The sequence below is a fragment of the Condylura cristata genome, unplaced genomic scaffold (genome assembly GCF_000260355.1).
Source record: "Condylura cristata isolate star-nosed mole 26May11 unplaced genomic scaffold, ConCri1.0 scaffold00026, whole genome shotgun sequence".
In the NCBI taxonomy this organism is placed as follows: Eukaryota; Metazoa; Chordata; class Mammalia; order Eulipotyphla; family Talpidae; genus Condylura; species Condylura cristata.
The window spans coordinates 9,974,591-9,988,194 of NW_004567127.1; the positions used below are offsets into that span (position 1 = coordinate 9,974,591).

General features: G+C 42.5%; 1 protein-coding gene across 1 annotated transcript in view; it reads left to right on the forward strand.

Moving 5' to 3' along the window:
• Positions 1-8: 8 nt before the first annotated feature.
• VAV3 (vav 3 guanine nucleotide exchange factor) overlaps positions 9-13,604 on the forward strand; it is a 278,797-nt gene continuing 265,201 nt past the window's right edge. The window contains exon 1 of the mRNA XM_012730192.1: positions 9-244. Coding sequence (XP_012585646.1) covers positions 41-244 — 204 coding nt within the window. The 5' untranslated portion in view covers positions 9-40. The remainder of the gene's footprint in view (positions 245-13,604) is intronic.

A 13,604-nucleotide genomic window follows, 5' to 3' on the forward strand; every position in this document is an offset into this window, starting at 1 on the left:
CTGCCCGCCCCGGCGCGGCCGCGCTCCGGAGCCGTCGGGCATGGAGCCCTGGAGGCAGTGCGCGCAGTGGCTCATCCACTGCAAGGTGCTGCCCGCCAACCACCGGGTGACCTGGGACTCGGCGCAGGTGTTCGACCTGGCGCAGACCCTCCGCGATGGAGTCCTGCTCTGCCAGCTGCTCAACAACCTCCGCGCGCACTCCATCAACCTGAAGGAGATCAACCTGAGGCCGCAGATGTCCCAGGTAAGGCGGCCAGCGCGGGCGCCCCGCCTGCAGCCGGCGTCTCCCATTAATCATCTGGTTAATTTCTTTGTGTAAATGCAAACATCTAGGTGCGCTCGGTCTGCTTCCCTCCCAGGCTTCTGCTTGGGGACCACTTGGCTTTTCTTACCTGGGCTTCTTCTTCTTCTTTTTTTTTTTATTATTTATTTTTGCCTGAATGCTAAAACCTTGTGTCCAGAGAGGCTATGAGGATTTGCAAAGGTTTTCCAAGGGAGGCGGGGGGTGTCTTAGGGTGCCCTTCACCTACTTTTGTGCGATACATAGGGCAACAAAGGGAATTTGCTCCAGCTCTTCTATAATAACGTGGAGAGGGATGAAAGCAGACGATGGGTAGTCATTGTGCCTTTAGTGTGTTCTTTTGCTTCGCGTTTTGTCCCCATCTTGAAAGAGGAACCGTGACATAAACGAGGACTCTATGTCGTGGAGGGCGTCTCGTTACCGTTATCTGTACAGGAATGACACTGGCCAGAGCAAAAGGGAGCGCCTGTCCCGAAAGCCCCCCCCCCCCCCACCCCGAGACTGTGGCCAGATGGCAAGCTAGGAACTAGGTTCTTGTGTTTACGGCTCTGTAAAGCCATGTGAGAATGAGGGGTCCAGCCCCTCTCGGCAGTGACAGGAAACGAGAAGTTTCACTCAAGATGCCACTTTCCTTTACAGCGCTGCGCTCAAGTGGGGCCACACTGGGCTTGGGACTGCAGCTTTGTCTGGAAGTCCCTCACTGAGGGTTACCAAGCAAAGAGGTAACGCTGGAAAGCTGTGTGCATTCTACAGTCAACTTGAAACTCGCAACTCAGTGGAGGTGTAGTTTCTCGGTCCTGCCAAAGTTTTTTATGAAAAGAAGTTAAACGCGATTTAGCGTATCTATTTTCTCTTTTACAATGTAAACAACCACGTTGAACTTGAAAGGGTTGACACGTTTCAGCATGGATCCAGAAAGACAGTACCTCAGGTACTTAACAACGAGAGCAGTACCTTTTATGAAGGCAGTGGCTTTCTATAATAATTAGATATTAACAGTTAGATTACACAATTCATTTCTTCGTCTTGATGTCATTGTTTCATCATGGGGCCTGTGCACCACCTCGAATTTTTCCTTCATTCCCTGTTTGCCTTCAGGCTTCTGGTTAGCAGTCCCCAGATGGTGTAAGTGGTGAGAGCTGTATGCCTTTAAAAGTGAGAGATGTTTTTCATATGCTCCCCTAATCTTGGGTGCTGGTTGCTAATTCTTTTTACCCCTTAGAGTTGTCCCAAGGATGGATAGTCCATCAGGGGTTTAACAGACATTTCCACTAAGTGGGGAGTTCTTCAGGGAGCTCAGTTACCCAGCCTGTAGACACCCCATTTCCCCTCTTGCCTAGATTCTCAGGAAGCAGAATGGGTTCGGATTCCTTAGCCCGCCAGCAGAGAGTTTGGTATTGTGTACGTTTCCCGAAATTTTAGTTGCTGAAATCCTTAGGGATTGTTCAGTAAGTTACTCTCAATTATCAAACTTTTTTTTTTTTTTTTGAGAGCTGTTGCTCTTCCTTTTATACCCCCTAGTGTTTAATTGAACCTTAACTTTGTATAAAAATCTTTTGAAATGTGTTTTTGGTCTTTTTTCCCTTTTGAAGTATATTAGATGTAATTTAATCTTTTGGAGGCTGAAGGATCATCATTAAAAGCATCTTTAAAACTGAGCATGGACATGCTTAGTGAAATAAGTCAGAAGGAAAAGGCAAAACACTGGATGGTTTCACTCATAGCAGGAGCATAAAGGCCAGGGGAGAAAATAATAATTATAATGAGCAACTATATACCAGAGACATTTTACCGGGGCGGAGTGGGGAATGGGATCAAAAATGGGGGTGGAGTGGGGGGAGTGCACTGGACTATGGTGATGGCTCACGGGTGATTTGGCGATGGGAAGCCCATAGGGATTACAACTGAGATGAAAAAAGGCACAAAATGATGTAAAAATAAACTATTATATTGTTAAAAAAACAAACTGAGCATGTACAAAGCTCTAAGAACTCTATTCCCTACTGGGGGTGCTGAATGAACCCATCAGGCTTCTTGCCTGAAAGGAGCTGTTACCTTGCACTATCAGATAAGCTACAAGGTTATAATGAGCTGAATAGGACAACTGAATGATCTTCCTTAGACAGTTGTTCTTTTGGGGTGTTAAGTCTGTGCTATAATGTCATGTGATAAGGGCTTCTCTGAAAAGTGAACTGGGGAGACAGTATGTGAATATGGTCATGTCTATTTTTGCTTTCTTTTTGGGTTTTGGCCACAATGCAGAGAGACATGGTTGCTGAACAGCTGAATTCTATATAGTTGAATTTATATAGGTTGCCACGAAGTCCTTTAATGAAGCTTATTAAGTGGTTTCATTAAACAAGTTGACATATTTAGCATGACTACAGTGCCTCACAAATACCTTGCACTTAATAGATTTCACGATTAGCACAATTACTAAAATCACTTTCCCCCCCTGCTCTTGTCGTATAGAATAGGTTAAAACAACTGCAGGCCTACAAATCCCTTTAGGCTGACACCTCTAAATATTTCTTCCTCTGAACTATCTGAACCTTCCTTGGTAAAGGTGCTGATGCAGCTCTGGTTATGAGTTTCCCACTCCAAATTAACTCTCTCCACACTGTATAGCATATAATCCAGTCACTGAGTGAATCCCTCAGTAGACTTCATTCTTCTGAGTTTAGAACTTGCCATTTTTATAATGTGTAAGAGGCATTTCTATACATATTTTGAAAATATTTATATATTTATGCATACAAAAACGGGGGTACCAACCATGGCTGCAGGGGGTGAGAGGATTCACTAGAGATAGAGTGGGGAGCAGAACAGAAGGAGCTACTGAAATACACTGCTTAGGGGAGCAGCAGGCAAGATAGGATGGGGCTGCTGTGCCATGTGGGCCACCTACCTGGCTGGGTATTGAACTGGTGATTCAGGGCTTCGTATAGCTTTCTAGTGCAGTGCTTGCACTCCCAGGGAGAGCCCATGTAAGAGGTATTTTGTCTACCAAATTCAGTGTCTATTGAAGATATTAATTTGAAATAGACAGTATCTTATAAAGCTAGGAAATAAGTGGAAGCTCTCCCTTCAGAGTTTTGTGACATTGGAGATTGTTATGAACAGAAGTTAACAAAAGGAGTTTAATTTATTGGTGTTTTTCTTACTGCCTGTTTTTAATTCTCCTGATAGAGGCAATAAAGCGAGTAGTCACTTCTATTAAAAGTTTATCTCTGGGTCCTCCCTGGTGGCTCAAAGGGTGAAAGCACAGCACTAAGAGGCTAAAGCCACTTCTGCATGAGTTCGATTCCTGCTTGCCCCGGAGGTGACCACATGGCGTGGCAGACCTCTCCTGACCGGTCCTCTGCTCCTCTCAGCAGTGTACTTCATTGATCTGCCTGTTCTGCTCCCCACTCTGTCTCTGGTGAATCCTCTCACCCTCCGCATCTCTGGCCTGTACCCCAGTTCTGTATGAATAAATAAATAAATCTTTAAAAAAAAAGTTTATCTCTAATAAGTGAGATTTGCTCATTCTTTTTGTTAACCTTTTTTTTTTTTTTGCATTAGAAAAAATAACCCTGCAAATAATGTTTACTCAATTATAGCTTTCAGTCTTGGGTTCTTAGAAGGTTACTTCATTATCCTTCAAAATAAAGTATAAATGGGACCCCAATCTCTTGCTTATTAACTATTCTTCCTGGATGTGGATGTCAGCCATTTTTTTTTTTTTTTTTGGGTCTTATGATATTGGTTCTTCACTTTAAAAATAACTACTTAAAGAAAACCATGGTTTGGCTTTTTGTTTATAGTGAATTAAAAGATAAGGAGTAATCACTTAGTAACAGATGTAGCATATTCCTTTTATTACAAATAATAAAGTTAATAAAATCTATGATCTGTGAAAAGTCCAACAAGTTTAGTCTCTGTATATATTAGACAGATTCACTTTTCACCCAAACAGTGTTCTAGCTGGGATATAAACCATGTGATAAAGTCTGGAAGAGAAAAGCGTACCTGTGAGGGGTGCATTGTAATAATCATGGGTTATGGGTCTGAAGCCAGTTTTAGTGATTAAGAAGATTCCATGAAAGCCTCATACTAGCCATAGATATGTCATCAATGAACTCTTACCTTACTATTTTGTAATTTAAATTTTTGTCTTACATTATATCTTAGGGAGGGGATAATACATTCAATGAGTTTACAGACCACTAAGTAGTAAAGATAAATTTTAAATTGCCTAAAAATGACTTATTTAGATTTTAAGAGTTCCTTCAATAATTATTGATTCCTACTGTATGCCAGGTACTGTTTTAGACATTTTTTTTTTTAAAGATTTTATTTATTTGTACATACAGAACTGGGGTACAGTCCAGAGGCTCAGGGGTGGCGACGAGAGGCTTCACCAGAGACAGAGTGGGGGGCAGAACAGGCAGATCGACAAGGTACACTGCCGAGGGGAGCAGCGGGCGGGTCAGGAGAGGTCTGCCGCGCCATGTGGTCACCTCCAGGGCAGGCGGGAATCGAACTCATGCGGAAGTGGCTTTAGCTTCTCAGTGCAGTGCTTTAACCCGCTGTGCCACCAGGGAGGGCCTGTTTTAGACATTGTTTTCAAACAATAGACCAAGTAAATAAAACCCCACTTTTATTTTAGTGGAGGAGATGGCCAATAAATAAATAACTATGTAATATGATGGGTTACGAAGAGATTTGAACCTACATATGGTGCCAGGGTGAAATGTAATTTGAATTTAGAGAAAGTAGTCAGGAAAAGTTTTTCTGAGAAGTTGATAATTGAGCAAGGAAGTGAGTAAATGAGATGTGGGAATGAGGATGTTGGAAAGAATCTTCCTGGCAGAAGGAACACCAGTGTGAAAGTCCTGAGGTAATTAAGTTGTGGGTGTGCTAAAAGGTCCATGCAGCTGGAGGAGAGTGAGTGTGTGGGAAAGAGTGCTAGGAATGAGGTCAGAGAGAAAGCAGAGGTCAGATTTTCACCTTGAGGCAAACCGGACTTCACGTGACCTGAGTTGGCTTTCCGGCAGGTCCCTCTGGCTGGTCTGTTGACAGTGGACTGTAAGCAACCTGTTGAGCAATTGGATTAATGTAGTTCTTCAGGCAAGAGATGATGGCTTTGACCAGAGCAACAGCAAAATAGATAATGAGAATTCGTTCATTTCTAGATATATTTTTGAAGGTAGAACCAGCAGGATTTATTGATGGAATCAAATTAGGGATGTGAGAAAAAGAAAGGTGCCAAGAATGAACTAGGATGTTTGGTCTGAGGATTGGAATGGTGGAGGAAGAATTGGAATTTACAGGAGGAAGAATGGCTTTGGCAATATGTCAGGGCCTAATTGGGGGTGGGGGTGGGGAATCTGGTGCTAGTCATGTTTCAAATTCCAGTCGATATCTTGGTAGAGGTGCTGAACAGGCAGGAAGGAAAGGAAATGCAGGTGTAAGTTTTGGAGTCAGCAGGTACAGGTGGCTTTTGGTTTCACGAGGTTGAACGATGAACTCCTAGGGAACAGTATAAAAGGAAGAGGCCCATGGGCCTATGTATCAGGTATGGAGACAGGCAGGCCCTTGTCAAGGAGGAGAGGGAATGGCCAGGAGATGGGAGACCAGTAGAGGGATGTTCCATGAAGCCAAGTGAAGAAGGTGTTTCTAGAAGGAGTGATCAAGCATGTCATAAGCTGCTGATGGAGCCAGCAAAGAAAGGATTGAAGATAGAATATTTTATTAAGTCATGAAAAGTTGCCTTAGTGACTTTGACAAAAACAGAGTTGTGGGTGATGGGCTGGAGAAGACAAGGCTCAGAGGAGGGAATCTAGACCGCAAGTGTAGATTTCTCCCTGGGGGTAATTTTGCTAGAAAGAGCAAAAAATGGGATTGTAATCAGTAGAAGAAAAAAGATCAGAAGGTGATTTTCTCATCTCACATTTTTATTTTATATTTATTCAATGAGCTCTTTTAAACACATGTGGCTCTTTTGTATATGTAGAAAAACACATATATATGTATATAAGAAAGTATAAGTGAAACAATTAGTGTTCCTAAAACTTCCTTTATTCAGATTGGTGTTCTTTTGATTAGCATTTCCACGCAGAACCTTTGATTTCCATTTTTTTTTCATGTACTATTTTCTTTTGAGCAGCGAGTGTTAATAATGGCAACAACATTTCTCAAAGAATTTACCACTCTTCCCCAGGATTTCCTTTCAAGGAACTCACATGTGATTGGGGTTTAATGTTGTTATTTTAAAAAAGAAAAGTTAAAGAGAACTTTATTTCTGCTATACATAATGGTACATTGTTTAAGAACCTATGCATATGTTATTTTTAGCATTAAGGTGTGTAATTCAAATACACGTCTACATTCCCTTTCCTCCAAACAAGGTGGTATTGTGTGAAGATTATTGGGTTGTACTGAAAGAACGAAAGAAAAACAGTTATTTTTCAAGAAGAGTGTTGCATCCAGTTACATTTTTAGTCAGTTCAGAATGTTATTATTTAGTTTTATCAGAAGTCACTAACTTCTTTGCCATTTGTTAAATAATCCTCTTGGATAATCTGCCAGCATAATTTTAAATTTGACACCAATTGGGATCTTTTCATGTGAAGTAGTTAAGGCATATTAAGGTATCTTAAGTACTTGTTTTGCCTGCACACTTGATGATTCTGTCAGAATCAGAGCCTGGGATAAAGAATTGAAGTGCTAAAACTTTGCTGGTGAGGGACAATCTCCTGACTGCTGGGGTGAAGAAAATGAGAAAGTGTTGTTGTTTTTTTTAACCTTTCTTGAAAATGGGGAAAATTATGTGTTTTTTATACGCAAGGAAGTTGACCCGGTAAGGTCACGACTGAGTTCTTAATTTTCAGATGCAAAGGACTCATTTGAAATTATTTTTTCTCAAACCCACTCTGGTAATTAACATCGTTGACTTTCCGTTTCCTTCCTGACCTCTCCTTGACTCACTCTTCCTGATTCTATAGTATTTCTTAGTTATTTTTTTTTTCCTCCATATTTCGATTTCTTTCTTACCTTTGCTGGCTTCTTTTTATCTAAACATCCTTTAAGAGTCTCCTCCTTTGCTGTCTTGTTTATATCTTCTCTCCTGCACCACCACATGAAACTGTGATGTTACCTACTTTTCATACCTTGATGGACTCTAAAATCACGTTAATTGCCTTTGCCTGTCTGTTTTATGCCTCTGCCTCTTTTGTTACAGTCACTTCATGGATAGAGGGAGGAGGATCCCATGATGGAAAGTTCACTCTGGAGTGAAGAGTGAATTGGACGGGGGCAGAATTGGCCTGGGCAAGAATTCTAATGTCCAGTCCAGGGACAATGAGTACCCAGAGAGAGGGGAGAAGGGGAAGGATGGAGAGGAATAAAATGGGTTACTGAAGATTTGGAATGAACAGGACTTTGGGACCACCCAGATTCAGTGAGGGCGAAAGTATCTAGGTGAGCTCAGATTTCAGATATAGGTGGACAGTGGGGTCCAGAGAGGGACACCTTTCAGAGGGGAAAGGAACATATTCAGTCTTGGGTGTAGAGTTTGAAGCTATGAACAGTTACCTTCTGGATTCTCAGTTTCATGTTTGTTGTCCTCTTCCTGCTACTTTCCTTCTGGCTTATTCTGCTAACACCTAAAATCCAAAAGTCTTTTGAATTCTTGGTTCTACCACCTCTGCACTGCCTCATGCCCTTATTTCCTTCTTCTTCAGCTTAAATCCCATAACCATGGTATAATTACTTGCTTCACTTCTCTTGATTTGTGATACTCATTTGGGTAAACGATGACCCTAGTTTTATTCAACTCTCTGTTTACTCTCTGCCTGCAACTCAGTTGTAGGACTTGGTGGAGGAAGACAGACACTGAGCTGCGGGTCTCACGTTATAGTCATGATCCTCTCCCTCAAGTGCGGATCCCAGGCTACCTAGTCATTTGATTACATGTCTCTAGACTGGACTTCACAGGTATGTCTGGGGATTCCTGGCAATCCTAGAGATGTTTTCAGGGCTCTGTAAGGTCAGATCTTTCTTAAAAAATTTAATAAATCTGGCCCTCCCTGGTGGCGCAGCCGGTTAAAGCACAGCACTGAGAATCTAAAGCCGCCTTCGCATGAGTTCGATTCCCGCCTGCCCCGGAGGTGACCACATGGCGTGGCAGACCTCTCCTGACCCGCCCGCTGCTCCCCTCAGCAGTGTACTTCATTGATCTGCCTGTTCTGCTCCCCACTCTGTCTCTGGTGAAACTTCTCACCGCCCCAGATCCTCTGGTCTGTACCCCAGTTCTGTATGCACAAATAAATAAATCTTAAAAAAAATTTAATAAATTAAGCTGTTATTTGTCTTTTTTATCTCCCATTTTCTCACAAGGGTACAGCAGAGTTTTTCCAAAGGCTGCATGATGCGTTTGTTGTTGCTGTGATTGACAGTGGTTATGAGCTTGTGTGTATTTTAAAGATTTCTCAGTTTAGAATTCTAATCTGCTGAGTGTGAATAGACATGACCCCCATTAACAGAAGCTGTGAGGGTTTCTGATACAGTTTCAGGAGTATAACAGGTTCCCGAGACCAAAATTTGAGAACTGCTAAGGTAATTTGCTTTGTAACTCTCTCCATGACATCTGGTACTTTTTCTTCTTGAACTTTAATATCTTCACTCCCATTCTATCTCTCAACTGGTGACTCTGCTTTCTCTTCACTGAGAAAACAACCAGGATAAAGCCTCTTCAGACCCCTGCCTTCCTGGGGTCTGTACCCAGAGATGATGCTTCCTCTCCTCTTCAGCGGGTGAGTGATCAGTGCATGCTGTTGCAAACACTGTCCTTGCTGCCTGTCCCATGTTTTCTTGCATCAGCAGTTCTCTCCATTTCCACACACACATGCTACTAGTTTCATGATTAGATTCTGACTGTATTTTCAAGATAGAGCCATAAAGACTTGCTGATCATAGGATTTCCCTGAGTTCCTGGCAGGTAGTCAGTCAACCTCCTAATAACTGGTTAATGGTTGGTTCCCTGTGGACCATGGGATAAAGTCCAGACTCCTTAGCAGGCATGAAAGTGACCATGTCTGGTTCTCGTCCAGTTCTTGAAGCTCTTCTCTGTGTTTTGGATTTTTTGTGACTTATCAAGTGAGCAGTGCTGTTAAATGTCTCTGTGCTGTGGTGTATGCCCATTTCTCTTTGCCACACTGTGTAGTGTTTACAGGTGAAGCTTGGCATTCCTTGCATTGCTTGCCTTAGTTTTTCTTGTCTCTCTCCCTTCCAGGCTGTGACCTGCTGGAATCTGCCATAGACTTACTCATTCCTACACCTCTCTAGAAACTAATACAAGGACTCATACATATACACATACTTGGGCCTTCCCTCGGGGTACAGCAGGTTAAAGCGTAGTACTATGAAGCTAGCCAGAGCTGCTCCCACATGAGTTTGATCCCTTGCCAGGGAGATGACCCACAGGGTGCAGCAGACCTCTCCTGTCTCACCCGCTGCGCTCCTCAGCAGTGTCCTTCATCAATTTGCATGTTCTGCTCCCCCCTCTGTCTCTGGTGAATCCTCTCACCACCCCTGCACCTCGGGCCTGTTCCCCACTTCTGTATGCATAAATAAATCTTAGAAAAAAAAACCACATACACACATACTTAAATAGTCTAGATCAGTTCATTGGTGGATTGAAGATGACTTTGCTATCTTTTCAAACTTCTCTATATAAACTTTAATAATAGGTACTCATCATTATGTCACGATAAAGCAAATGAACCGGACAGTTCATTACATAGCATTAGTAATACCAGCAGATAACATTACTCCACTAGTTACAACTGAATCACTTCCAGAAAGTGACTGCACCTGTGTTTCAGGTCCCCCCCATCTCCAAAATGGGTGTTCCTGGCATAGACGAAGAGCTTATCCCCTAAGGTGGTTGTTGTGAGGTTGGAATGAATGAAGTTGTTCTGTGACAAGCATATAATAAACACTCAGTAAATGTTAACTGTTTTTGCTGTAATTATTAGCGGCTCTGCAGAAGCACATGAGGTTAGCCTGCCTGTTAGCATCTTGCCTGTGTTTCTTATCTAATCTCAGTGCTGTGAGCTAGGCACTGTTATTTACCCCCATTTGAACCTCTCCATGGCTAAGAGGAATTTAGTAACTTGTACTAACAAGTAGTTCATGGTGGAGCCAAGATTAGAATTACAACATTTGATATGAACCGAGTTCTCATGTGTAAAGCTGTTGGCTCCTATGAATGTGAATTGCAATGAATTTTAATTTTTTTTCTCTTTGTATTGCTCTTGTGGAATTCAAGGTCTTAGAGGAATGGTCTGATGGGCTTTGTGGCTCTGGGTACCTCATACTAGTGAGATATTAAGTTTTAACTTTGGTTCAGGATATTGAATATATCAACTCGGATGACTTTAAACATTTATCATACATTTAAAGTGGGAGATAGGCCTTTGGCTGGTATATGATGGGAAAAAGAAATGAAATCTGATACAAAAAAGTTGATGAGTGGGAAAGAGAAAATGAGTGTAGCTGGTGCTTGGTTTTTTAGTATTGGGCTTTGTGACAGTGCCAGGTGTATGCCCTACACTTGAGCGAGTCGGGAATGGCTCTATTTCCTGGGAAGCAGGAGTGTGGTTGTTTTAAGTAGCTTCCTTTCAAATGGTTTTTACCACTCTCTTTGTAAATTCACAATGGTTAGCTGTTATTTGGAATATTACTGTATTCCATTTTTTGACTCCTGTTAGTAAAGATGTGTGGTGCTGAGGCCGCCACAAGCTTGCATTCTGCCCCTCCCTCGTCTTGGGCATTCAGTGGACACCACCTTGAACAGCGAAGAAATAACGACTTTTCATTTACATGGATTAGAATTGTATTTTGTGCTGAGTGTGTTTTCAAAATACACGTTGCAGGAAGTGTAGTCAGCTGTTGACTTGCTTGCTTAACAGGAAGTCAGAAGGGTATGGGTCTCAGATGGGAGTTCTCTAAAGGGTCAATTAATATGGAATATTTAATGAAACATTTGATAGTCACCTTCCATGATTTTCAAAGTGCTTGTCTTAAAATAGATCTGTAACAGCTGGTCTGAATAAGCAAGCATCATGCCTCTGCCTGCGCTCACTAATGTCAGCCAGGAGCTTCCCCCTGAGCTGGGGCAGTGTGGTTTAATGAGAGGTCTCCAGCCCGTCAGCAGACCCTGGTGCTAGCCCCAGCTTTGTCTCAAGCAGGCTCTTTAGCAAGTACCTGCTTTTTTAAAATCCTGCCTTTCATGCTTACAGCAGTAACACAGATATGTGTATGTATAATAATATGCTAAGTAGCAGCTAAGCTTTTTTTGTGCATATTTAGATTCTGATTTAGGAGGTATTATGGTTTCACACAGAACTTTGGGGCAAAGCAGAAGTGTTCAAATTCTAACTCACGCTTATGAATTCTATGACCCTAGGAAAGTTTTGTTGAATCTCAATTGGGCAAGAAATAGTAAAACTTACTTTGCAGGATTGTAGTGATAATTAAATAATACATGTAAAAGATCTGCAGGATGGTGGCTATTCAGCAAGATTTTATGTCCTTTCCCCGCCCCCATCCCCTTGATCCTTGTAAGTCTAAGAGGCAGGAAGAACAAGATCTTATCACTGCTCTACAGAGAAGGAAATTGAAATGTGCACTCGCGAAAGGACTTTTCTCAGGGTCATACAGATAGAAGTGGTGAAGACTGGGGACTTGGATCCAGCTGTCCTAACTCCAAATGGAGTGAAGGTTACCATTGGAGGTGGTGGGTAGATGCTGAATTGCATGAGGAAATGACTGGGAAAATGCTTGGAAAAAGTCAGGGCTACTATGCAAGTTTAAAATAACATTCCACTATTATCTATTATTATTTTGTTGCACTGAGATGTACTATATCTAAAATAGCAACATCTGAATCACTGAGACACTTTCCAGTTAGTTTAGTCTGATTATCTAGTTTAAAGATTACTTGCTTCTTTGGTAACTTCACGGCTCTTTTGCTTTCTGTTTAGCTGTTTTCATGGGGATTTGTACATGGCTTGATTAAGTCATCAATTTGTCTACTACACATTAGACTTATAACGATGTGGAGTATCCAAAGGTGAACAAAAACTTGTTCTCAGCCTTTGCAGGGCATGCCTTTGTGAAGCGGGGAACCCTCTGCCTTAGGGTCAGTGGGCAGGTGCTTGGTTGGTGGACAGTGCCTTTTTGAATAGTTGTTAATTTTGCTGATGTGCAGGGCATGATGCTAACATCATAAAGGATTATATGGGTGCAAGGCTCGGGCTTCTCTCTTTTCCATACTCATTTTTCTGGTTCCTCCTTGTGCAGGGCACTGAAAGCAGAGAGATAAATCATAGGAAGTTTCTGCTTTGGGCGGTTGGGAGAAGGCAGATTTGACCCTGGAGTCAAGCTTTTATAGGAATGCAGGAAGGAGATAAGTTATTGGAAGCTATAAGGCAAAGTGCTGCCGCTGGGTGAGAGATGAGACCAGGAAGACTGTGCAAAGGCATTCAGACTTCAGGGACGTCCCCAAGAAGACAGTTATTCTGAGCAATGACGAAATATCCTTAATAACATTAGTACCGGAACATGGCTGTATTGCATTTGCATTTGGCAGTGAAAATGTTGAATTATGCACCTTTGGTGTGTGGCCTGGAGCCTTAGCTGATTGCCTGTTCTAAATACCTTGAGGGTTGGAGAAAAGAGACTACAGAGTGAGAGCAGACTGCTGATGGCACCCAAAGAAGTGAGTGGAAGGGCCACCAGGGAGGGCCCCTGCCCTGTTCTTATAGGAACCTCTCAGACGCCTGGAAGTCAGCAATCAGGTGTGCCGGCTCACCAGCCATAGTCACTGTCCCTCTTCTCTGCAGCTTGACTGTGCTTTTCATAATGCTTCATTTGCCTTTTGTAAAACTATCTTTTGCAGCGGAGGGATGAGCACAAGGGACTGTGGTGATGGCTCATGGGTGCTATAATGTTGGCAGAACTAACTCCAGGGACCACACCTGAGGGGAAAAACCAAGTACTGTACAAAAATGAAAAAACGATGTAAGAAAATAAATTAAATAAGTACCTTTTGCTGTGTGCCTGTTTGATATTTCTTCCTTCCGGGGTTCATTTGTTCTTAGCTGCCTCCCTGTGTCTGAACCCATGACCTGCCTTTCCACTTTTACCTAAATCCCCTTTGCCTTCGGTGAGGTCAGATGGGCAGTGCCCCGGGCTGGCCCCCCTCCGCCTGCGCAGGCTGCCCTGTTCTTTTTTTTTTTTTTTTTTTAAAGAT